This window comes from Rhinoderma darwinii, chromosome 4, assembly GCF_050947455.1.
Source record: "Rhinoderma darwinii isolate aRhiDar2 chromosome 4, aRhiDar2.hap1, whole genome shotgun sequence".
In the NCBI taxonomy this organism is placed as follows: domain Eukaryota; kingdom Metazoa; phylum Chordata; class Amphibia; order Anura; family Rhinodermatidae; genus Rhinoderma; species Rhinoderma darwinii.
The window spans coordinates 192,228,437-192,255,486 of record NC_134690.1 but is presented as its reverse complement, the minus strand read 5'-3'; the positions used below and the strand labels follow the sequence as shown (position 1 = coordinate 192,255,486).

General features: G+C 40.9%; 1 protein-coding gene across 4 annotated transcripts in view; it reads right to left on the bottom strand.

Moving 5' to 3' along the window:
* Positions 1-27,050, bottom strand: part of FAM135A (family with sequence similarity 135 member A) — a 113,187-nt gene that overhangs the window by 13,928 nt on the left and 72,209 nt on the right. For 2 of the 4 annotated variants that reach the window (XM_075862003.1, XM_075862004.1), the window contains 11 exons: positions 26,500-26,626; positions 26,068-26,221; positions 24,416-24,493; positions 18,456-18,505; positions 18,071-18,226; positions 15,545-15,618; positions 14,862-15,016; positions 11,035-13,363; positions 2,815-2,975; positions 2,370-2,461; positions 1,088-1,185 (listed from right to left, as the gene is read on the bottom strand). In XM_075862003.1, the coding sequence (XP_075718118.1) occupies positions 1,088-1,185; positions 2,370-2,461; positions 2,815-2,975; positions 11,035-13,363; positions 14,862-15,016; positions 15,545-15,618; positions 18,071-18,226; positions 18,456-18,505; positions 24,416-24,493; positions 26,068-26,221; positions 26,500-26,626 (3,474 nt within the window). The remainder of the gene's footprint in view (positions 1-1,087; positions 1,186-2,369; positions 2,462-2,814; positions 2,976-11,034; positions 13,364-14,861; positions 15,017-15,544; positions 15,619-18,070; positions 18,227-18,455; positions 18,506-24,415; positions 24,494-26,067; positions 26,222-26,499; positions 26,627-27,050) is intronic. The other 2 variants (XM_075862006.1, XM_075862005.1) reach the window with 2 other exon arrangements.

The window sequence follows — 27,050 nt, the reverse complement described above, 5'->3', positions numbered from 1 at the left end:
CTGTGACAGCTGCTGTACGAGACAGCAGCTGTCACAGCTCCTGCATGTGTCGGGAGGACGGCCGAAATGGCCGTTATCCCCGCGACGTAATAATCCGTCGCTGAGCGCTAACGATACAGTTAGCGCGACGGATTATTACGTCGCTGAGCGCGAAGGGGTTAAGAAAGGTTCAGGTGTGAACCGAAACGTTGCTCATTCTTTCCACCTGGTGGTGAATAAACCAACATCTCCCCAATACTGAAGTCCTGGTGCTGTTACTTGTCCTCTGTTCCTGTTATTCCATTCCAAGGAGTTGATTCATCCTTCTACTGGTAACGTGAACATGGCCTGATGTTCAGTTTGCCTTGAGTGCTGTGTTTCTTATATATATATATATATCATACTTAATTAAATGAATGTGATATTTTGGATTTTTTTCTTTTACTGAACTTACAGCCAACCTTTGATGAGACGATCCATTTAAAGTGTCTATGCCAATATCCCTGGTGTTCTAGTGTATTGAAGGGGTCAATTGCAACATCCCTGGTGGTCTAGGGTAGTGAAGTTATTAAACAGTTACACAGTTCTTTCTAGGATAAGGCAGAGCGCTTATAACCACTCTTCTCAATCACTAAGAGTTTGTTGACGTGGCAGTTTTGCAAATATTTCTGCAACTGAAAATCCTGACCAAGAGTTACTGCAAGTAATTCAGATTAATGGGACAGTCCCATAAATTTGTGCTATAAATCTGCTGCACGTGGATATACTCTTAGGCTGGGTTCCCATGTAGTGTAAATGCTGCAGAATTTCCGCTATGGAATCCCGTGTGAAAATTCCGCAGCATTTACAGAAGACGCAAATGCACTCGCTGCAAAAGAAAAATCTGCTCTTCTGTTGCGGGTTTTCCCCATTAAATTTAATGTTGATGTAAAACCCGCAACAAATAGCCAAGAACAGGGGCAGGAATCTTGTTCTAGTAACCAGTGGTAGGTCCCCCAGCGATCATACATTTATCACTGATCCTGTGGATCGGTGCTTAGTGGGAAAACACTTTAACCATAACTGAAGTTAAATGGAATTTTGGAATTGACTGCATCTGTACTCTTACCTGATCCTGGAAATGGCTAGATTGTATATCTGGATATACTGTATAATTTCATCTAGGAGACGATCTGTCATTGAATCAAAGTCAGCAAACGTATCATTCTGGGGAGAAAGTAAAAGATTACATTACAAAAATTCTTTAAAATATTACTTCTTAACTTTGGGACTTTTTAGCTTCTTGCTTCTGTTTAATATGGGTATTGCAATTGTGCTTGAATATAATTTTACATGGAAATTCAGCTCTGATCAAACACGCATTATGGGTTCCATTTATACAGGATCCATGACAGATATGACATCAGTTTTGCAGTGGATCCCATTAAAGTTTACTGGGTGTTTCATGTTTTTTTGCACAGCAGGCTGCACTATTCTTTCTGCATCTGAAACGTGACAGACACCTCACAGAACCGAACTTTCACACTCGTGTGACGATCGCCTACTGTACGATGAATTTACAAGAACATTTCATATTTATCATGATTATGTATTTACTGCTGCTAGAAATATTTCACATTTATGCGCTGATCTATACATTTTGATAAATAAGGGTGAAATAACAGAGCACTTTGCAGCATCTGTGGACTGAACATTATTGTTAGTAGACTAGTTTGTTTTGTACCGCTATATAACTCACTTTTAACAGACTACATTTAATAAGAAAATTACTTAAAAGGTTTGTCTAAGGCTTTAAGAAATTAAACAGGTTGCAGGATATGTTATAAAGTAAAATAAAAAAACGTAAGATATTCACCTATTAAATTCCCTGCCACACTGCAGTGCCAATGCTCCAGTAGTCCTCGCTGATCTTCATTTTCCTGCAGCGATGACGTGCCGTACATCCACTGGCTTCATCGGTCATGTGCCATACATCCTAGCATCACCGCTGAGGCAAGTGATTGGCTGCAGCAGTCACGTGGATGCACAGCACATCATCACTGCATGAACGTAAACGACGACCAGCAGGGAGAATCGGCGCTGGAGGGACTTGGGAATAATAAGGGAGTATTGTTTTTTTTCATTTTTTAACATTTCCTGCAGCCTGTTTAACGCCTCGGACAACCCCTTTAAATAACGTGGATTCTATTGGCTAGAGACCATTTAATGCATTATTTTCACTGTGACAGCTCTTCACTACAATTTCAGAGCACAAAAATACATTAAAAACTTTGGGATGTTGTTGCCATGGCTATATTTGGCCCATGAAATGTGAAGATAAGGGGTTATAAAAATAAATAAATAAATTGTGTGTAAACTATCCATAACAAGATGAATGTTTTGAACTGCACCTGGTTCCTCTCCGACATTAGGAAATCTTTTCGCCCACCAGGAAGCCCAAGTTCAATGTACGTTCTTACTAAACGAAGGTCAGCACTGTTACCTGCAATACAAATAGATTATAAAGAGCAAGATCTATTTTCATATCTATAATGTTCCAATTAAAGGATTCTGAACATCTCTGCATCTAAGCTAATTTGCAAGTGTACTTTTCTAACATCACAAAGCGCCATTTACCTTGTGAAATTACAGAATATCAGAGCGCAATCAGATTTGGGCACCATCCTGTTCTATTATCACTTCTGGTTGGCCTCCTTCCAGATGAAAGAAGCTGCATAACAACAAGTCTGAATCGGAATATACCAGACCCTGGAGCTGAGGAGGATTACCCTCAACGTGACATCTTGTCTTCTACTAACAAAATAACATAAATATAAACTAATACACAGTATTTACCATCTAGTCCATGAACACAGACAATCAAATGGATTCCCTCCTCCGAGTTATCATCCTCCTCCATGCTAAAGTATGGAACTGTGGAAGCCAACTGAGGCACATCGCTATACAAAAAACCTGGGAGTCTTAACTGCTTCAGTTCTTCTTTGGCCTGAAGGAATCTAATGAATACAGAAAACATTAGCTATATATTAAACGGAATAAATCTTTCTCTCTCCACACCAATCAGACATAGCATTAAAACCACTGACAGGTGAAGTGAATAACATTGATTATCTTACTACAATGGCGCCTATCAAGGGGTGGAATATATATGGCAGCAAGTGATCAGTCAGTTCTTGAAGTTGATGTGTTGGAAGCAGAAAAAATGGGCAAGTGTAAGGATCTGTGGGACTTTGACAAGGGCCAAATTGTGATGGTTAGTGGACTGGGTCAAAGCATCTCCAAAACAGCAGTTCTTGTTGGGTGTTCCCGGTATGGGGTGTTATCTACCCAAAAATGTCCAAGAAACGTCCGCCGGCAAATCGGTGACAGGGTCATGAGTGCCTAAGGCTCTCTGATGTGCATGGGGACCAAATCCCTTCCCATTCGGTCTGATGCCCCAGAAAAGCTACTGTAGCACAAATTTCTTATAAAGTTAATGCTGGCTATGATAGAGAGGTATCAGAATACACCGTGCATCGCAGCTTGCGGTGTTTGAGGCTATGTAAATGCTGACCGGTAAGAGTGCCCATGCTGACCCATATCCACCGCCTACAATGGGAATATAAGCATCAGAACTGGACCAGGGAGCAATGGAAAGTGAATTATGTTTTATTTTACATCATGTGGACTGCTGGCTGCGTGTGCATCCTTTACCTGGGTAGGTGATGGCACCAGGATGCACTATGGGAAGAAGGCAAGGTGGCGGAGGCAGTGTAATGCTCTAGGCAATGTTCTGCTGGGAAACCTCTGGTCCTCACATTCATGTGGAAGTTACTTTTACACAAACCACCTAGTTAAACATTGTTGCACACGAAGTACACCCTTTCACGGCAACAGTATTCCCTAATATCAGTGGCCTCTTTCAGCAGGATAATGTACTCTGCTACACTGCAAAATTGTTCAGGAATGTTTTGAGAAACATGAGAAAAAGATCAAGATAATGACATAGCCTCCAAACATCCCAGATATCAACCCGATACAAAATCTGTAGGATGTGCTGGAAAAACATGACCCATTCACGAAGGCCCCACCTCACAACTTACAGGAATTAAAAGATCTGCTGCCAATGTCTTGGTGCTATATACCACAGGACATCTTTAACCTCTTCCCGACATTTGTCGTAAGTATACGTCATGGAAAGCCAGTGCTTCCCGCAAAATGTCGTATACTTACGATAAATGTTTGGCACCGTCTCAGAAGGTGAGTCGGTGTCATAATCGCCGGATCTCAGCTGTATCTGACAGCTGACATCCGGCTGTAATGGCAGGGACCGAAATTAGCTTAGATCCCTGCCATTAACCCCTTAAGTGCAGCGCTCAAACGCGAGTGCTGCACTTAAGGTGTTTGCAGCTCATCGGAACCCCAGCAATGAAATTGCCGGGGTTTCCGGTGGCTGCAATGGCAAATGGAGGCCTAATACTGGCCTCCCGGTCTGCCTAGCACCGAAGCCGGTCAAGATTCGCCCGGCGGCGGAGCCTGATCGGCTTCCGTAGCCGCCGGAAAGATGGCGCCGGCTCAGGAGCTGATCCGGCGTCATCAGCGGTGGAAGTAAGCTGTATGTTACAGCTGACATCCACCTGTAAAGGCAAAAACCGGAGCTAGCTCCGATCCCTGCCATTAACCCCTTCAATGCAGCAATCGAAAGCGATTGCTGCATCTTAGCGGTTACTAGCAGATGGCCAGCCCTGACAGGCAATCAGGACTGGCGACTGCTGCTATGGCAACAGGAGACACAATGGTCTCCTGCTCTGCCATTACGGAAGCCGATTTAGGCCCCGCCGGGAGGCGAAGCCTAATCGGCTTGCTGTCAGTGAATGACTGACCGATCTAATACATTGCACTACGTAGGTAGTGCAATGTATTAGAAAATAAAAAAAATCTGACCGTTGGACCTTCAAGTCCCCTAGTGGGACTTCAGAAAAAGTTTTAAAAAAAAAGTACAAAAAAGTGCAAAAAATAAACGTTTGAAAACAATAAAACACAATCCCCCTTTTACACTTATCAAGTCCTTTATTATTGAAAAATAATAATAAACCATACGTATTTGGTATTGCCGCGACCGTAATGACCTGAGGTATCAAAATATATTATTTATTGCACGCGGTAAACAGCGTAAAAAAAAAAAACTTCAAAAACTTTACCAGAGTTTCTGTTTTTTGGTCACTTTTGCCCTACAAATATTGGAATTAAAAGTGATCAAAAAGTCGCACGTATCCAAAAATGGTACCTATAAAAACTATAGCTCGTCCCGCAAAAAACAAGCCCTCATACAGCTCCGTCGACAAAAAAATAAAAAAAGGTATGGTTCTCACAACTTGGCGACAGAAAAAAAAAATAATATTTTTACAAAAGTAATTTTATTGTGCAAAAAGTTGTAAAACATAAAAAAGTGCTAAAAAATAGGTATCGCCGGAATCCTGCTGACCCACAGAATAAAGTTAACATGTAATTTATAACGCATGTGAACGCTGTATAAAAAAAAACGTTTTTTTTGTTTACCTGGCATCCCAAAAAATAGGATAAAAGCTGATCAAAAAGTTGCATGTGCCCCAAAATGGTACCACTAATAACTACAGCTCGTCCTACAACAAACCAGCCTTCATACCACTACGTCTATGAAAAATAAAATTAGTTATGGCTCCAATAAGTCAGGAAATAAAAAAATATGCAGTTGTGCCCGATGGGAACATTTCTTCTGTTTCAAGAGGCGATTTATCAAGGACCTAAAATTAGGGAACCAGGAAGGGGAGAGCCCAAACATATCTGCTGGATGCGAGGGTGCCCGTATTATACCAGGACAACACTTTCCCAGCAAAATTCCCCAAACTGCAAAGGTGCGGAGTGTGGACCAAAAGGGGGATAAGAAAGGACGCCATTTATCAGTGCGACACCGGCCTATGCAGAAAGGATTGCTTCACAGCGTAACACACATCTATGGATTATTTTATAATTTTTTTACCCCATTATTATACCACCTGACTATGCCCCTTATATACTCCGCCCGGCTTACATGCACCCCCACATTATAAATGGAAACGCCAGCAATACTCAAACACATCTACTACCAAGCAAAATCCGCTCTCCAAAAGGCAAATGGTGCTCCCTCCGCTCTGAACCCTACAGCGTGCCCAAACAGCAGTTTCCTTCCACATATATGGCATCGTCATACCCGGGAGAACCCTTTAACAATTTTTGGGGTGTGTGTCTCCAGCGTCATAAGCTGGGCATTACATATTTGCCACTGAATGGCATATCTAGGGAAAAATATAAATTTTTAATTTCCACTATCCGCAGTGCAATCATTTATGGAAAAGACCTGTGGGGTGCAGTTTCCATAATGGGGGTCACTTCTCAAGGATTTCTTTTTATTATTTCACATCTGAGCCTCTGCAGTTGTGAACCAATACTTTGTAAATCGCCAAATTAGGCCTCCACTCCCTCTGCATGGTACTCTTCACTCCTGAGCCCTGTCATATGTCCAGGCAAAAGCTTAGGGTCACATGTAGGGTGTTTCTAAAACCGGGAAACACTGCATAATAATTAGAGGGCTGTCTTGTTATGGTGGCACAAGCCAGGCACCACATATTGGCATATCTATGGAAAAAAATCCCATTTTCACTCTGCAACATTGAGTGCACACTAATTTCTACAAAACACCTGCAGGGTTAAAATGCTTACTACACCCCAAGGTAAATGCATTGAGGGGTGTAGTTTCCAAAATGGGGTCACTTCTGGGGGGTTTCCACTGTTTTGGGCCCACAGGCGCCCAGAAACCAATCCAGCAACATCTGCACTCCAAATGGCGGTCCTTCCCTTCTGAGCCCTGCCGTTTGCCCAAACAGCCGTTTATGACCACATATGGGGTATTGCCGTACTCAGGAGAAATTGCTTTACAAATGTTGGGTTCTTTTTTCCTTTATTTGTTGAGAAAATGAAAAAATTAGCGCTAAAGCTACGTCTTATTGAAGAAAAAGGATTGTTTTTATTTTCACTGCCCAATTTGAATAAATTCTATGAAACATCTGTGGGGTCAAAACGCTCACTACACCCCTAGATTAACCCCTTAATGACCAGCCTATTTTAGACCTTAATGACCAAGCCATTTTTTATGTTTTTCCATCGTCGCATTCCAAGAGCTATAACCTTTTTATTTTTGCGTCGACATAGCTGTATATGGTCTTGTTATTTGCGGAACAAGTTGTACTTTTTAATAGCACCATTTTGGGGGACATATTATTTATTGATTAACTTTTATTAACTTTTTTTTTGGGGGGGGGGAATAGAAAAAAAACTGAGATTTCGCCACTCTTTTTCGCGTCTTAAATCAACAGCGTTTACCGTGTGATATAAATAACACAATAACTTTATTCAGCGGGTTGTTACGATTGCAACGATACCAAATTTGTATAGTTTTTGTATATTTTACTTTTACACAGTAAAAACGCATTTTTTTCAAAATTATTTGTTTTTGTGTCTCCATATTTGAAGAGCCGTAACGTTTTTATTTTTTCGCCGATGCAGTTGTATGAGGGCTTTTTTTTTGCGGGAAGACTTTTAGTTTTTATTGGTACCATTTTTGAGTAGATTCGACTTTTTGATACTTTTTATCACATTTTTTTTAAAGTCAGGATTCACAGAAAACAGCAATTTTTCCATAGTTTATTATATTTTTTACGGCGTTCACCGTGCGGGTTAAATAATGTAATACATTTATAGTCGGGGGTCGTTACGGACGCGGCGATACCAAATATGTGGTAACTTTTTTACTTTATTTTGTTTTTTTAATAGTAAAGCATTGTGTAAGGGGAAAAGCTGGGTTATTAATTTTTTTATTTTATTAACTTTATTAAACTTTTTTTTTACTTTTTTACTAGTCCCACTAGGTTACTTTAATATGCGATTCTCCGATCGCTATTGTAATACACTGCAATACTTTTGTATTGCAGTGTATTACTGCCTGTCCGTTTAAAACGGCCAGTCATCTGCTAGGTCATGCCTCCGGCATGATCTAGCAGGCATTCGCTCCAGGCAGACCTGGGGGCCTTTATTAGGCCCCCGGCTGCCATTAGAGACACAGACACTTGGCGATCGTATCGCCGGGTGTCGGTGGGAGAGAGAGGGAGCTCCCTCCCTCTCTCCAAAACCACTCAGATGCGGTGCTCGCTATTGCGCACAGCATCTGAAGGGTTAAACGGGTGAGATCGATACTAATATCGATCTCACCCGGCAGAGCAGGGACGCTCCCAGCCCTCAGCTGCCTCTAGCAGCTGAGAGCAGGGAGATTTGACACTCCCTGCTCTGTTTACTTTATCCTGATGCAGTGGCATGAAAAGGCGTATGCATCAGAATAAAGCCCGTTAGTGGCCGCCGTTAAAAGGCGTATTGGCGGTCACTAACGGGTTAATTCCTCAAGAGGTGTAGTTACCTAAATGGAGTCACTTTTTGGGCGTTTTCATTGTTTTGTCCCCTCAGGGGCTTTGCAAATGTGACATGGCCTCCGCAAACCATTCCTGCTAAATGTGATCTCCAAAAGCCAAATAGTGCTCTTTCCCTTCTAAGCCCCGCCGTGTGTTCAAACAGCCGGTTATTACCACATGTGGGGTATTGTTTTACTCGGGAGAAATTGCTTTACAAATTTTACACTGCTTTTTCTCCTTCAGTCCTTGTGGAAATGAGAAAAAACTAGCTAAACCTACATTTTCTTTGAAAAAATTTAGATTGTCATTTTCAGGGCCTACTTCCAATAATTTATGCAAAAAACCTGTGGGGTCAAAACACTTACTATACCCCTAGATAATTTCCTCAATGGGCGTAGTTTCCAAAATGGGGTCACTTGTGGGGGGTTTCCACTGTTTTGTCCCCTCAGGGGTTTTGTAAATGTGACATGGCCTCCGCAAACCATTCCTGCTAAATTTGAGCTCCAAAAGCCAAATAGCGCTCTTTCCCTTCTCAGCCACACCGTGTCTCCAAACAGCCGTTTATTACCACATGTGGGGTATTGTTTTACTCTGGAGAAATAGCTTTACAAATTTTGCGGTGCTTTTTCTCCTTTAGTCCTTGTAGAAATGAGAAAAAAAAAATTGCTAAACCTAAATTTTCTTTGAAAAAATGTAGATTTTAATTTTCACGGCCTACTTCCAATAATTTCTGTAAAAAACCTGTGCGGTCAAAATGCTCACCATACCCCTAGATAATTTCCTTGAGGTGTGTGGTTTCCCAGATGGGGTCACTTTTGGGGAATTTTCACTGTTTTGGCACCGCAAGAGCCCTTCAAACCTGACATGGTGCCTAAAATATATTTTAACAAAACTAAGGCTCCAAAATCCACTAGGTGCTCCTTTGCTTCTGAGGCCGGTGCTTCAGTCCAGTAGCATACTAGGGCCACATGTGGGATATTTCCTAAATCTGCAGAAACTGGGCAACAAATATTGAGTTGCATTTCTCTGGTAAAACCTTCTGTGTTATAAAAAAAAAAAATGTATGAAAAATTTATTTCTGTAAAAAAATATGAAATTTGTAAATTTCACCTCTACTTTGCTTTAATTCCTGTGAAATGTGTAAAGGGTTAAGACATTTTCTAAATGCTGTTTTGAATACTTTGAGGGGTGAAGTTTTTAAAATGGGGTGACTTTTTGGGGGTTTCTAATATATAAGGCCCTCAAAGCCACTGCACAACTGAACTGGCCCCTGTAAAAATAGCCTTTTGAAATTTTCTTGAAAATGTGAGAAATTGCTGCTAAAGTTCTAAGCCTTGTGATGTCATAGAAAAATAAAAGGATGTTCAAAAAACGATGCCAATCTAAAGTAGACACATGGGGGATGTTAGTTAGCAAGAATTTTGTGTGATATAACTGCCTGTCTTACAAGCAGAAACATTTAAATTGAGAAAGATGCAAATTTTTCGCAAAATTTTGGTGTTTTTCACAATTAAATACGGAACATATTGAGCAAATTTTGCCAGTAACTTAAAGTGAAATGTGTCACGAGAAAACAATCTCAGAATCGCTTGGATAAGTGAAAGCATTCCGACGTTATTACCACATAAAGTGAAACATGTCAGATTTGAAAAATGAGGCGGTCAGGAAGGTCAAAAGTGGCTAAAGAGGGAAGGGGTTAAAGGTCTTTTAAAGTCCATTCGTACATGGCAGATCAGGCGGCCATTGTTAGGCCTCCGGTTGCCATAGTAACGATCGGCAACTTCACGATCAAATCGTGTCGATGCCGATTGCTGCAAACCAGTAAGATGCCGCGATCGCTTTTGATAGCGGCATCTAAGGGGTTAATGTCAGGGATCGGAGCTAACTCCGTTCCTTGCCGTTACAGCACGTGTCAGCTGTAACATACAGCTGACACCGGCGGCTGATGTCGCAGGCTCAGCTTCCTACTAGCAGGCTTCCATACTTGGCAGACAGGAGGCCATTGTTAGGCCTCCGGTCTGCCAGAACAGCCATCGGAACCCCGCGATTTGCATTGCGGGGTTCCGATCTGCTAGGAAACACCATAGATGCAGTGCTCGCTTTTGAGTGCTGTATCTAAGGGGTTAATCGGCCGGATCGGAGGCTTGCTCCGCTCCTGTCCATGCAGTAGGGTGTCAGCTGTAATATACACCTGACAATGGTGCGGGCTCAGCTTCTGGGCCTGCATCAGCAACACAGCGTATCAGTACGTTGTGTTGCATTAAGTCCTTATGTCCTGGATGTCGTTAAGGAGTTAATGGGGCCGACTGCTCTCATTGTTCTACCACTGTGCGCTGTGTTTTCTTCCTATGCCAGACACTTTTGCCCCTGACCTCTCGTTTTGTAGCTACTTCCAAAAAGTAGCCAAGTTAAAGCAGCCATTTATAGAAACTATGCAGCTATCATTTTGTCACGCACACCCTCTTTCTTTGTTTGATAAGTCAATGTATTGAATTTAGGGTAAAAGTTATGACGCTTCTGGGAATAAAAAGACATTCGATTTTACAACAAAACCTCAGTCATTTGTCAAAATATGAAAGCATAGGGTAGTAATACTCACGCTAGCATTAATGGTTTTGGAGAACTTTCATACCAAGCAAGAGATGTTGACAGTTCGAACATTGCACCACCTGGTTGCTTTGTAATGGTGTCAAACGTGTTCCCCTGAGTAAATGCAGTGCCGCACAGGGAGTCTTTCAATGTATAGGAAAATGATAAACAGCTAGTCGTGCACACACCGGGCATGGTCATGGCATCTTTAAAATACTCAGAACCGATGCGTTCAGATCTCAAACTCTTGTCATTTGCAGAATCATGGATAACTTCACATTCAGGATCTTCTGATTTGTATAGTGGGCCATCAGTTTCCTCATAATAGCCATTTTCAATCATCTCTTCATCCTGTTCTTCATCATCATCGTCGTCATCTTGCAGAAGTGGGCCAGTAGACTGCAACTTTGAAAGTTCTTTTTCAGGACTAAAATATCTAAAATCATCTGCAGGGCTGATGTCAGAAATATCAGTGCTACTTTGAGAGCCAAAATAATTTTCTACCAAACCTTGTTTCACAATGTCGGTACTGTTTGTAGAAAGAAGTATAGCAGCAGAAGGACTTCTACTCACAGCTTCAGACAAGTCCTGGTTAGTTTCTTTTGGTTCCATACCAATATAATTCTCCTTGTCCTTCTGTAGAATAACCACTTCATCAATAACAACTGAACCAGAAATGACAGATTGTTCTCCCACTACAATAACCTCTGGATCAAGTGCAACACGGGAGCTACGAAGTACAGTTTGTGGAATTTGAGGTTCTCTAAAAGTGGTTATAGAGCCTGGTTGTGGAACCGGAATACTCTTCACTTCATTCGGAGTTTCCTCATCAGATATAGCAAACTGGAATAGGTCTCGGATGCTTGAAAGGGAGGAATGCACTGGGACATTTTCGCTTTCAGAAAACACAACGCATTGAGGCTGTGCGAGAATGTTGGATCTTTTAGGATCAAACTTTGGCACATGAACATTTCCCAAATCTAGGACAGTTTTACTATCTTTAACCTGGCTCTCAGGTACAACAGAAATCTTTGAACTTTCATCTGGTGAAAGCTCATCATCATCAGAAGGCAAGGAATTAATAGATGTCAAAGATGACTGGATTTCACTCAGGGCGCTAGTGCTCTCCGTACAGTGTCTCTCAACAGCAGCTTTCAAATTCGATTCTGGTTTTAGCAATCGCTGTGAAAATACTTTATCATTTGACACAGGGTCACGTTCGATCACATTTTCCAAACAGTATTCTGGATTTGAATGAGTTGCAAAAGAGCTTGGTTCACTTTCCACGCCGGAGTCCGAAAATCTTGAAGATGCACAGGTAATGCTAAGATCAGGTAACTTTATGGTATCCCCACTGACTACAATGTGGACCTCTTTTGAGATAAGATGTGGCTGATTTTTTAGCTTGAAGAGAGAGTCTCCATTTCCAGGTAATTTTGTATGTGTATCCACTGCAACTTCTTTTTCAAATACTGAATCTGTATCCAGTAACGGTGTTACTCCGCCAGGCAAAGCAGATAGCCCAAGTCCCTGAATTCCATCCTTAACAGGAACATCTCTGGATACCTCTGACTTGGAGCCATATATAACAGTTACTTTTTCACCTTCATATAAGTTCTTGGTACTTGGTTTAACCTCTATTGTCCTCACTCCAGATGGTCCTGTGGATTGACCAACACTGCACCTTTCTCCTTGTTGAGGGACACTATCCATTTGCGTAACCACAGTACCTGACTGTGGTGTGTTGGGAGTACCTGAAATAGTGGAGAAAGGGATTAGATTTCCAGTATCCAAGCTGCTACTCTGGTTTCCCTTGGAACTCTCGCCACTTATAGAAAGTGGTTTATTTGTGACAGTGTTTGAAGCCAGAGAGTTATGTCCCTTTTGCCATGTGTTCAACCCAGACGACTTGGCGTCACTTGTTGGAAACCCTGGACTAGAATAAACTCCATCCTTATGGCAATGTGAAGGCCTGCCTTCAAATGGTTTAGACATAACCTCTGCTGTAGCAGCTTTTAAACATTTGTAGCTCACTAAAACCACAGAGTCTTTAGAATTCTGCTTAACTATCTTTTTTGGATTTTCAGGTTTCATTGTTTTCATCAGTTTATTTACTTTAGCTTTTGACTTATGGTCATCTTCATTTTTAGACTTTAGCATTTTACTGTGCTGCTTTTCACCTTCAAGACACCAATGTGGAACAGAAACACCTTCAGCCGCGACTTTTAGCTCTGGGATGACAGGACCATAAACATATCCATCTTCATTGTCAGCCTTCTCCATTTTATTAGAATCAGATTTTTGCAGGTTATTAACACCAAGCCATGGCCCATCCAAATCTGCAATGGGAATAATTAAAAAATAAAAAAAAAACACTGATCATTTTCCTGCATCCTTCCACAAAAACTATTTAGTCCATTTTAGAAGACTCCTAAATATACGTACAAACATGAACACACAGAGCCAATGTAAACTACGGTCGTGCAATACTTCACTATATTCATCGATCATTAAACAAAGTTTTAGACCTTTTAGCAACCGAGTAATTATTCTATTTATTTTCTGAATATGTGTGGCCCTGTATAACTCAGTTAGTATACTGCAAGAGAAACCGAGGCAGGCACCAATGCTGGGAACAAAAGTAAAAGGGGTTTTGTAGTCCTACAAGAATAAGGTTTAATCATGTATCTTACTAATGTAATTTTTATTTGAATTACGGTTTCAAGATATTTGCTTGCAGTCAGTGAATGTAAACAACATTTTTCTACATTTAAAACCTGAAAACCCATCCTGGTCATACAGCTGTAGGCTCAGCCTGGAGTATTGGAGGGGAGAAAGAGCTGTTCAAAGAAGGGACTATAAAGACGACTCTGTCATGGACTTTTAAACAGTGTAAAGACTGCGATAGGGACCTCAGCGAGTCAATTACCACTGGCACAGTAGCATTTCCAATACTGTCTACCTATGTACATACAAACAAGCCAGATGAACCAGTAGGTATTTTGTATGTCAGGTGTGCAAGTTTGAGATTATCCCATAACTGAAAACCTCCACATGTTAACAAATCTGTTAATCAATTATGTCAACAAACATTGCCTAATTTCAACATTTTCCTATACACAATGAGTTTCACTGAAAGAATTAACAGCCGAATTTAGAAAATACTAAAATTGTACAATTTAATGAGTTTAATGAGATCGATATGATAAGAGATCGATAGACAGATGGGGGATCGATAGACAGATAGGGGATCGATAGACAGATAGGGGATCGATAGACAGATAGGGGATCGATAGACAGATAGGGGATCGATAGACAGATAGGGGATCGATAGACAGATAGGGGATCGATAGACAGATAGGGGATCGATAGACAGATAGGGGATCGATAGACAGGTAGGGGATCGATAGACAGATAGGGGATAGACAGATAGGGGATAGACAGATAGGGGATAGACAGATAGGGGATAGACAGATATGGGATAGACAGATAGGGGATAGACAGATAGGGGATAGACAGATAGGGGATAGACAGATAGGGGATAGACAGATATGGGATAGAGTTATTGACACAATTTAAAGTGTACATGTTTAGTATATTTTTCACAGAGGACATGTTCCTGCTTACTACCTTTGCCTGTATAGATTTGTCATCAAAAAGTAGGTAAAGTATGAAAAATCTACTAAATGTGCTTGTCCTTCTTACAAGCTGCCTCAAGCATATTTCTCTACATATCTGAGGACTTTTCATGGTAAAATGCAGGTCCAGGTAGCCTGTCCAACAGTCAGACACAAGGAATAATGCATATTTTTGTACGCTCTTATAACCTGTACTTACCTTCTGTAATGTTATCTAAATACCTATCTTCAAAAATAATAGGCAGAGAGTTAAAGTCTCCATCCAGCTCAGTACACTCTATGGGCAGAGGTGGAAGAGAACTGAAGTAAGTGGAATTCTTTATAGCTGTTGACATTTGGAGATGACTTTGGGCGCTGTGAAGATAAACATCAATCAGCAGACATGTTATAATAGGCACAATCACCAAGAAAGAAGAAATCAGAAGTGTAATCAATAAATTTACCTATGTGAAAATCAGTCAGATAAAATAGAAGGCAAAATATACAGATCATATTGGCAGAAAACAACTCCGGTATGGCGTCTGTGGCAGACATGTGTAAGCCAAATATAAAAGTACAACAAGGTCCAACTTCACTAGAATTATAGTTGGACCATCAGCTATCCGACATCTATGGAATATCTTGTGGATTTGCCATAAATGTCCAAGATGGGAAAACCCATTTAACAAAGGTGGGGTCCCAGAGCTAGTTCCCACATTTATAGAATATCCAGTGCATGTGACATAAATGTCTAACATGAGAAATAACCTTTTAATTTAAATGTAATGAATAATTTACAAATGTCTAATTACAGTTATTGTATATTTAATAATGGCTTTCTTTCCAAGTTAATAACTTATGAGGAATCTTGCGAGCGACTACATGCAAAATTTGCATACTCACTGCAGTTCTTGATATGCCAGGGCTGCTTGTCTGGGATGCTCAAGGCAAAAGAAAGCTTCTGCAAATCTGCGTATCTAACAGAGACAAGTAGTGAAAACACTGCATCCAGTCAAGTAGTGAAAACACTGCATCCAGTCACGTTTACATCCCGCTTCTTTAATAAGAGAATATGCTGCAGGACTCCACAAGATGCATTATTACATACTAGATCTCTTAGGCGGGATTCACACGACCGGGTCGTTCCCGAGCCCGAGTGTCGGCCGGTAAAATCGGCCATTTTGCCCGGCCGGTTTGCATTAAGTTTTGCATCCGTGCCGGGCCGGGCAGATCCAGACAGTGATATTAGCGGCAACTCCTGAAGGGGAATCACCATGTGTTCGGGGATTCCGCTTCAGGAGTTTCCCCTGATGTCACTGCCCAGATATGGACAGAGACATCAAGCGCTCTGTCCAGGAGCGGAATCCCCGAAAACACGGGGATTCCGCTCCTTCAAGGAGCTGAAGTGCGGCTAGCACATAGCAGAGCGGGGAGATACCTCCCTGCTCTGCTATAGTGGCGTCGCTACAGTAGTAGCAGCCGCAGCAGCAGCAGCTGCAGCTGCTAGCGGCGCCATCGAAGGTGTCGCCGGGCCAGGGTGCTTTTAACAAGCAGGGGAAGGGAGCCAGCGCAGCGCTCCCTTCCACCTGCTGTACACCCCGGCCCTGCCACGCAGTGTACAGCGATGCCATTCGTCAGAATGGCATCAACTCCTCCTCCTCACATGCACTCTGCGCTGTGAGGAGGAGGAGATAGAGCGCAAGCTCCGGAAAACCCGGCCATCACTCGGGACACATCCCGGTGATGGCCGTGTATTACCCGGCCCCATAGACTTCTATGGGAGCCGGGCGGCCGGGTACCCGGACGAAGATAGAGCATGTCCTATTTTTTGACGGCCGGTTTTCCCGGCCGTCAAAAAATCGGTCGTGTGAATAGCCCCATTAGGGGTCTATTATTCCTAATGCAGCCGGGTGCCGGCCGATTTATGAACGGCCGGCACCCGGCCGGGAAACCCTGCCGTGTGAATGAGGCCTTAGGCTGCATGCACACTTCTGTCGGCCATTGTACGGCTGCTAATGACTGTTCCGTGAAACACGGACCGCACGCAGACGACTTCTGTGTGCAGTCCGTTCTTTCACAGGCCAAATCAATGAAAAGGCCGAGACTGTTCCCTCAAAAACGGACAGAAGTAGGACCTGTCCTATTTTTGATGGAATGGCCGCACGGTTCCGTTAAAACAACTGAAGTGTGCATGGCCCCATTGAAATGAATGTGTCAGGGTGCTATCAGTTAAAAAACGGATAGCACCCTGACGAAAAAAAATGGAAGTGGGCACGAGGCCTTAAGCGGATATTTGTTTATCCATGCTACATGTGGAGAAAAGGAAACAGAGCGTCATATTCTGCCTGCTCTCGGTCTTCTTTTCGTCATTTTATGAGTGGAGAGCAGCATATACAATGGCAGGTCTGCAATACAGGGTAAGAAGGGAGAAATTGGCTGGAGATATATTATGTAATTATACATCTTGCCGAGTCTCACATCATATTAATTTACTAAAGGAGTTGTCAGAAACGTAATCATTAATGACCTTTCCTTTAGACTCCCATTACACACAGATAAAGGCTTTGCTACCTTGTTTTCCCAGGTGGAAAACATATTTTGGAAACCTCTCTTTCCTTTTCGCATAGGTGTTCAATAGTTAATAGGGTTGTATGTCAAATCTAACACTTTTTTTTAGGACATCATTAAACGAGCAGAAAAGTGGTAACCTTTCTTTTGTGACATATATTGGTATGAATGGAATATACTTGTGTTTGAAACATTATTAAAATAAAAGTGAAAAAAACGGAACCCAAAAAAACCAATGGAGGAATTGCCAAGTTTTTTTCCATTCCACGCCACAAAATAAGTTTCTCAGTACATTAGCTAGCACATTAAGTGTTACCATTAAAAACTACAACTCATCCTGCAAAAAAAAGCTCTAATTTGACGGTTTTAATGGAAAAAAAAAAAAAAGTTACGGCCTTTGGAAAGAGGAAAAAACAAAAACAAAAAAAGTTAAAAATGGCTGCGGAGGGAAGGAGTTAATAAGGGGTCCATGAAATACAAGGTGTGGTTTTAGAAACTGTATATGAAGATGAAACTTTTAGTACCCCAGCACACGGCCGTAGCTATAATCACGTCCGGCTGCAGACAGACACCCGCATTTGCGGGCCGTGCTCCCTTTATAAAAGTATGGCAGCACGGTCCGTAAAATCAAAAAATAGGATGTATACACAGGAAGGTGTCTGTGGGCCATAGAAATGAATGGATCAGTATTTTGATCCGCAATTATGGTCCGTGCATGGGGCCTTACTGGTTACAATATTTATTAAGAGGATAAAATACACAGCTACATGGTCATTGCGCACAGTTTCAACAATTCCACATAGTGCAAATAAGCGTTTATAACACAATGTTGATACAAAGTTGTAGAAGATGGCTGCTCACTCTTAGCGTGTGATGTTCCTGTGCAACAATGCCTGTGATTTCATCTTGCAAAACGACAACTTCAAGAAACTGTCCCCAAAGTGCCATCAGCAGTGAACAAAGCTGAGCCAGGTTCATGTTAATGAGTTCTGCCAGTTCATCAGGATTATCGATTTTCTAGTAAAAGAGGAAATACAATATTATCAATGACTTGTGTACCATGCATTACATCAATTATGAAAAATGTGGGTTGTACATTAAAGTTGGATGGACAGCCCATGGTATCTAGGATATGAGATGCACGTCCAGTCATAAAGACTGGAATACAGATTTCTAATACAAACTCCTTCATGACATAACTTGGGGCAAACACACGTGAAGTCGCAGAGAATTCTCATATATATACCTTAACATCTTCACACAGCTCCATGAGACGGGCGTCCACATCAATTTTTTCTGAGGAGGTAAAATATACTAGGTCAGTTCTCATAAATCCTGTACAACAGATGAAGTGTGGTATAAAGTGCATCCACATTGCATCACACAAATCTTAACTTTATTCATTTCAACACATAGTACACTACAAATGAAAGGAGTTGTGTATATATAAGAAGTGCATCTGGAGAGCGTGAGCCTCTTCAGATATGCTTATTATTTGAACATTTTTCTGCCATGAGCAGTTGTGAACATCGTGGGCAGTGTTATAGTCCTCAACCAACAACTTTTATTGGCTAAAAAGGTTAAAAATACAAGTTTACAAAGCATTTTTGGATGTTTTTTCTCTTTAAAAGGGATCGTCCAGTTTCGGAAAATAATGTTATTCTTTGTATAATGAAAAGCTATACGGTTTACCAATATACTTTCTGTATCCATTCCTCATGGTTTTCTGGATCTCTGCTTTCGGTCATTAAATAGGAATCTTCATTGTTACTTTCAGGGGATAAAAATTAGAGTTATCGAGTGGTGAACATTCCATGACCACAGGCAGGTATTCATCCCATGGAGGTAAGTAAGCAACGAAAGTTCCCATTGAACGATTGTAAACAGAGATCTTGAAAATCAAGAGGAATGGATACAGAAAATATGTTGGAAAATTGTAATAAATTTTCATTATTCAAAAAGTAAATACATGACTTCAGAAGAAGTCTTACATAACCAAAGCCACCTATCTATGGACAGATCTGTGTCAGCCTTTGGGTCCTCATCAGTACGGAGTCAGATTAGTGAAGCGGTCTCCACATCACAGGCAGATTTACTGCGGTGTCTGCATCTAGAATGGGTCGAAAAATGCACCAAAATTTGGTGCATTTCATTTTAGACTGATTTAAAGAGGCTCTGTCACCAGATTTTGCAACCCCTATCTGCTATTGCAGCAGATCGGCGCTGCAATGTAGATTACAGTAACGTTTTTATTTTTAAAAAACGAGCATTTTTGGCCAAGTTATGACCATTTTTGTATTTATGCAAATGAGGCTTGCAAAAGTACAACTGGGCGTGTTGAAAAGTAAAAGTACAACTGGGTGTGTATTATGTGCGTACATCGGGGCGTTTTTACTACTTTTACTAGCTGGGCGTTCTGATGAGAAGTATCATCCACTTCTCTTCAGAACGCCCAGCTTCTGGCAGTGCAGATCTGTGACGTCACTCACAGGTCCTGCATCGTGTCGGCCACATCGGCACCAGAGGCTACAGTTGATTCTGCAGCAGCATCGGCGTTTGCATGTAAGTAGCTACATCGATTTACCTGCAAACGCCGATGCTGCTGCAGAATCATCTGTAGCCTCTGGTGCCGATGTGTCCTCGCTCGTCTGACACGATGCAGGACCTGGGGAAGTGACGTCACAGCGTGATCTGGCAGAAGCTGGGCGTTCTGAAGAGAAGAGGATGATACTTCTCGTCAGAGCGCCCAGCTAGTAAAAAGTAGTAAAAACGCCCCGATGTACGCACATAATACACGCCCACTTGGACTTTTACTTTTAAACACACCCACTTGGACTTTTGCAAGCCTCATTTGCATAACTACAAAAATGGTCATAACTTGGCCAAAAATGCTCGTTTTTTTAAAAATAAAAACGTTACTGTAATCTACATTGCAGCGCCGATCTGCTGCAATAGCAGATAGGGGTTGCAAAATCTGGTGACAGAGCCTCTTTAAGAACAGATTTTTTTTGCCTCACTAGAAACGTAAAAAGGGTCTAGAAAATGGGGCATGGCTAAATGGGAAACAGGGCATAACTTAAAATGTGCCAAATTGTGTCAAACGAAGACCAGTCAACTAAGAGTTGGTGTAAGGAACAACAAAGTGTCCAACATGTCTAGCAAGATGCACCAAATCATGCGCCAGTGTGATAAAGCGGTCGCATCTTCAGACTGCCTTGTTTATGCTGCCTAAATCTTACACAGCTTAGTACCCCTCCGTCTTTTCTCTTTTACTCCTCCTGCAAATTTATGAATAAATTGACAACTAGGTGATACCAATCCCCTTGTCAAAAGGGTGTGTCGATACACAGTCTGGAACTCTAAGCACTGACTGATTAAGGTCAGTCTATAAGGACACACCCATTTGACAAAGGAATGGTTTTACCCAGTTGTCAATTTACTCAAACAATTCCATGAGGAATATCAGAGGAATAGCATAATGCAGAGTTCTGAGAAAATGTGCCCCAAATGCAAGTTTTTACTATAATATGACAGGTCAGCAGAGCGCACAGGTCCGCTAACCCTTTCAGGATTCCTTCCTGACAAGGATGATTTGTGTCCTAATGTTCAGGGCAAAATTCTGAAGGTGTTTTTTTTTTTTTTTCCGTTTACCCCCCAAAAATTATTATTTTATTCTGGGACACATTGGGCTTTATTATTTCAAACTGCATGAAAATCTTGATGAATAAAAATATGTGCCCCAAAAACTAAGCGTATAATTATCTCGTGGATAACAATAGCAAATATATATATATATATATATATATATATATATATATATACACATATATATATACACATTATCTAACATACGTTGTTGCTATAGCATTGTGACCAAAGATCCTATCCCTGGTTTACATAGATCTCCCTGCCTTAGCTTTGGACGACAACTCTGCACATGGATACTCATCCAGGCACAGAACATCTTTAAGTAAGGGCACAAAAGCACATTGAGCCGAGAGTAATTATTACTTGTATTCTATGTTTGGGGTAAAGTACATTCTGCGTGATTGGAACATGTTAATGCCCGAGTAACTGATGCCAATGTAAAATGCTTTTGTTTTTTTTTGTTTTCAGAGATGTGTGCACGTTTTATTTATTTTACTCTTTACTATTTTTATGTTACACTATAGAGACTCAGTTTAGCTGTGTGTTCCCTGCTGTTTCCATATATAAATCACTGATAACATTGCTCGAATGGTAACAATCCCTAGCAACCACCAAAATGAAGGAGTTGCCTCTACATTCAGGGCACAGTGCCCAATAGGAGCGCTGTGTTTAGGTGTTCATGGTGATTATTTCTGTTCCCTCTCACAGTACAGGATCAGGCTGCCAGGGGACAGCCCGATTCTGACAAGTGCACAGTGCCATTATAGGCAGCATGTGCATTTTGTACGCTACTGGCATTGGGACTGTGCCATTTGCCCATTAATTTACATGGGATGGGCGTTAGGGGTTAAAGTAGAGGACAGTGGGCAAACCTTATACAGATTTTCTAGTATAAAAAAAAAAATGGCATTCCATCATAAAACTGGAACTGGAATATGTGTCACTATGAGCCTAAAAATAAGGTCCGCAGCAACAACGGAATACTTGTGTGATGTCATGACTTCTTTAATCCAAACTTTGAGTCACTCACTCAATAACCCGTAGTTTGACAATAGATATCACTCATGTCAGGGTGATGACATTTTACATCTTTGTTGGTTTGGGTAAATGTACGTTTCAGATTCAGTTTTGATAACATTCTGGTTAAGCCTATTCCGATGAATACAATAATAAAGGATTACTTTAAAACCCCATGCAATTACTAAATTATTACTGCAGAACATATAGCAAAGTCTCTGGTCTCCCATGGCACATCGTTCTTCACCACTATTATATAGGGCATCTGAAGCCGTAATGTGGTTATATGAGCAATTCAAGGATTGTAAATGGTGACAGATTTATGCTTAGCTATCTCGAGAAGCTATTAAAGCCCACAAATGCTACAATGGGCAGAGAAACAAACCACAAATGCATGTTGTATGACTGGGGAGTGGGCTCACTGCTGCACTTCAGGTGCACTGCAGTATGGGGGCATCACAAGTATACAGTAATCCCTTGTGTTGAAGCTTCCTAAAGTTCCTGAGCAGACAATCCCAACACAGATCTTGAAGCTCCAAAACGACAATCAAGAAACATGTCAAGAACTGATAAACACAATATACAGTGAGACAAATATCAGATATGAATGAAAACAGGATTTCTGATGATGAGAATTGAAGACTGGGAGAAGAAGCTTCTGCAACATAAGAATTCACCATTTCTACACACAAAATACGTCCCCTCAATTTAGAGACTCAGTGCCTTAAAAGGTTAACAAAACTTTAAAAAAAAAAAAATTGACATTTCATAGTGACATGTCAGAAGTTTTGATTGCTGGGGGTCCGAACAATGAGACCACCACCGATCGCTAAAACAAAGCGACAGAAGTTTTATTAATCGTGTGCTATAAGGGTATGTTCACACGTAGTCAACCAAAACGTCTGAAAATCCAGAGCTGTTTTCAAGGGAAAACAGACCCTGCTTTTCAGACGTTTTTTACCAACTCGCATTTTTACCAACTCATTTTTTTACCAACTCGTTTTTGGAGCTGTTTTCATTGGAGTCTATGAGAAAACAGCTCCAAAAACGTCTGAAAGAAGTGTCCTGCACTTCTTTTGACGAGGCTGTATTTTTACGAGTCGTCGTTTGACAGCTGTCAAACGACGACGCGTAAATAACAGGTCGTCTGCACAGTACGTCGGCAAACCCATTCAAATGAATGGGCAGATGTTTGCCGACGTATTGCAGCCCTATTTTCAGACGTAAAACGAGGCATTATACGCCTCGTATACGTCTGAAATTTGGCCGTGTGAACATACCCTAAAAGTCCGATAGATGCGGGTCCCACCTCTGATTTTCAACATTTGGCAAAACAAGAATTTTTCCATTCACTGACAGCAAACGAGGGGGGATTTGTTATTCTTTCTACACCAGATTTCTGGCATAGAAATTTGCAAATGCCTTAAAAGCTTTTTTTTTTTTTTCTTTTTCTTTTGGGCCCGTACTCCGATACATCGGCTTTCCGGAAAAAGCCGGACACAAAGCGGCTGAGTGCTCACACGAGTGCTTCAGCTGTTTCATTTTAGGGATTGGTGGGGGTCTCAGTATTCGGACCCCCACCATTCAAAACTTCTGGCATGTCACTATGACATGTCAGAAGTTTGTAAAACGTTTAGCTACACTTTAAAGCTTCAAAACCTTCTATCATTTTGTACTTTCAATACCTCCATATTCAAGGCTGACATCATAGTATTGAAGTGGAAAGCCTATTTCCAATCGCCCTTGCTACAGCGAAGTATAATGTTAAAACCTAACCCATATCGAGGATAGGTCCGTGAAAAATATTTAAATGAAAACCTACACAAACAAAACGACCATAGCATAGTTACAAATAATCATGCATCAAAGTTTTATTGAATCGTACATAAATAATAAAAAAAATACATAAGTTTGGATAAAACCAAATAACCTTCACAGTGGAGGAGTAAAAAAGACAGGTTGATGACCTGTATATGCAAACCGTGCCAAGGCCTCGAACAAGTGACATACGTATACATGCAAAAGATAAATATAACACTGGGGCAAGATGTATGCAAAATTGTAATAATAGTAGATAAACCTTTAAGTAAGGAAAGGGTATTTGATATATAGCACTATTAGCCCCCATATTGAATGAACACCATCCCCATAATAATACTAATAACACATACAAAAGTATAGCACAGAAGTTACCAAGCCAGAAAGGACCAGTTCCAGGACACTACCACGAATCAGACACGCGTTTCACCAAAGTCCCTTGATAAAGCTAGGTGAAATGTGCATCCAGTTTGTGGTGATGTCCTGAAATTGGTCCGCTCTTTGGTAAAACTTTGATATATGATTATTTGTAACTATGCTCTGGCCGTGTGGTTTGTGTAGGTTTTGTTGTAACTATCGTAGGGCTGTCTTGTTTGTGTAGGTTTTCAGCTAAGTATAACGTTGCAGCGATTAGATGGTAAGACAAGTCCTACTATATATACAAAAAACACAAATCACAATGTGTTACAGATCCATCATACATCACTGTCCTTTTCAACATACCCAGAGCGTCGTCTCTTGTGGGCCACGGATATTTTCTTCTGAGAAGACGTTCATAAAGGACCTGCATGCGGGGCTTGGCTGATTGTAAGGATGGCACACATATGTACTAATTACATTCCTGTCATATCTGTGCTTTATGACTTAACTTTATGTTAGTGAGAACTTGGACAGCAAGTGAAGGAAGGTTGTCAGGTAAAGCACAGAGAGCTAGTAGATTTAGACGGCTTTCCTACGATGTACATTGAAGGACAGCTGGATTTAGTACACTCTAACCAAACCGCACAGTAGGATGTGAATAAACCATGCAGAATCATTTTAGAAGGTTAATGCAGGACCGCGTACAACAAAGGCGCATCTACATCTTTCGGTTAAATCTTCTCATGTTGTGTTACGAGATGGTTACACGACACGGAAAGACAAATGTACATCATAATTAAGCAAGAAGAAAACAAAAGAAGGAAAAAAAGATATACTGATAAACTAACACCACAGGAGAAAGGACAGAAATGCAAACAGTACACCCTGTGCTACACTGGCTGAGAACATGCAAGTTTCCTAAAAAGTGATTGTAAGAGCTCTGTAGTCTTCTCTCTATGGGGACGCCCAACCACCAGGGTTTTATTCATGAATTAAGCAGAGAACGGTTAGTAATTAGTATCAATGAAGGCACCAATGTTCCCAAACCAGAGGTTATTTTCAGCTCTATCCTAAAAAATATCCAAGCAACATTATGAGATAAGCAAATATCTACTATCAAAATATTACAACACATTGTATTACAAGTATACATGGGTGCTGGAAAATTTGGGAACCCGTGAGAATTTTCTGAAATTCTGCAGTAATATTGTTGACCTAAAATGAGCACAGAAGTTATTTAAAAAAAAAAACAAGGATTTGCCCATTTTGGCAAATGTCTTATGGTTTAGCCATTCTACTGTAGACGGACTTGTATGTTTAGAGTTCATTTTATGCTAGAAGACACATGTTTTTTTAAGCTTCTGTATCTCCCACAGACTACAATGGTGAGAGTGGCACACATGAATGCTCAGCTATCCCCCTTCTACACATCCTATTTGGATATGAAATAAATGGTTCGTTTATAAACAGAACATATGTCTGGTGGCTTTCTAGCTCAATGATGTGATCATTAGCACGGTCATCCTATTGACTGACATGAACTCTAGTGAATAGAAGATTCTAGCGATTCACATATTTATTTCGAGCAAACATACGTAATATTGGATCATTATGATAATGAACCCATTAAAAGAATATACTTTAAGGTTTTATTTGGTTTTGATTATCTAACTTATTGGCTTACATTCTATTTCAATACATTTCAGGCCAAATGTATACAAAAATTCTGAAAATCCTATACGATTCCCAAACTTTCTTGCAACACATATATATACATATTTTTTTTTTAAAAATACACAACCGAAAGGTAATACATATAAAATTTAGATGCAGTCCATGTATAAGCCAGGTCTAAAATGCTAGCAATAATGTCAGGGTGAGTGAAACTAAAAGAAGAAACGGTGGCTCATAATTTCGCATACTGAGACAGGGATTCAAGAAATCAAAGCAAAGCAGGAGCATAAAGAAAACAGCAAAAGCCCCAAATGCAAAAAGTGGGTTATATTCATACTTACCCAACTCCAGCTTTAGTGAAGAGGGCAGCTCCTTGGTTACAGTCATAAAATAACTGTATAATCCCTTAAATGACGACAGCAAACAGGCACAGAGTGTATAGTGAAGATTGTAGGCATGTTGTAGGAAACATTCTTGGACCACAAAGCAGTTACCCTGAAAGATATAAAAACAAAATTACCCCAAGAGGATACATACACAATATGATCAGCCAACTAAATTGCCCTCCTTTTGGTACAATTTGTTGCCATCTTGCTGTGCAACCTACAATAACTGCATTATTTTTTTTCTGGTACCGTTTCCTCTTTTTTAAAAGTGATCATTATCAAAAAGTGAGCAACCGGGGTGTTGATTCCCCCATTTCCAGGAGAGAGTTGGCTGTATGAACACAGTCATTCTCCAGTATAGTTTATGGGAGCAATACAATTTCTTACATCTGCAGACAGGTGCTTTGTGTAGTTGCTGCCGAACACTACACTTTCCAGTGTTGGGATTGCGGACTCCTTGTTCTGGGCTGGAGCATTTCTATTCAGCCAAGTGTTCTTCATTGCACGATGAAAGCTGTAGAATAAAAAAATTATGAATGTACAAGCTCTACAATACTACAAATGCAAGTTATATAATAAAGGAAAGAGAACCCCAAACAATAAGGAAAGTTGCTAACAATCTAGAAGAAGAAATAAAAAGATCAAGTGAAGGCAAAGCAATACAAAAGTTAGCCTAAAACGGTCTAAATCCACAAAACTGTGAAATCAACATTTATCTCTAAATAACACTGGCTTGTATCATCAAGCTGCGATCCTCATGCGATTGGTGGACTGGTTCCGCTCAGATGCCGGTAAGCAATGGGTGCGCATTGAGAAGGGAATGTCTTCCCTCGCATTGTCCTCCTCGCCTTGGTTGACTGCCTCCCAGCGGCCAACGTCTTCTTTGCCTTTCCTCACACGTCAATTTCTGGTAGTTTGGGAACGGATCACTGGTACTC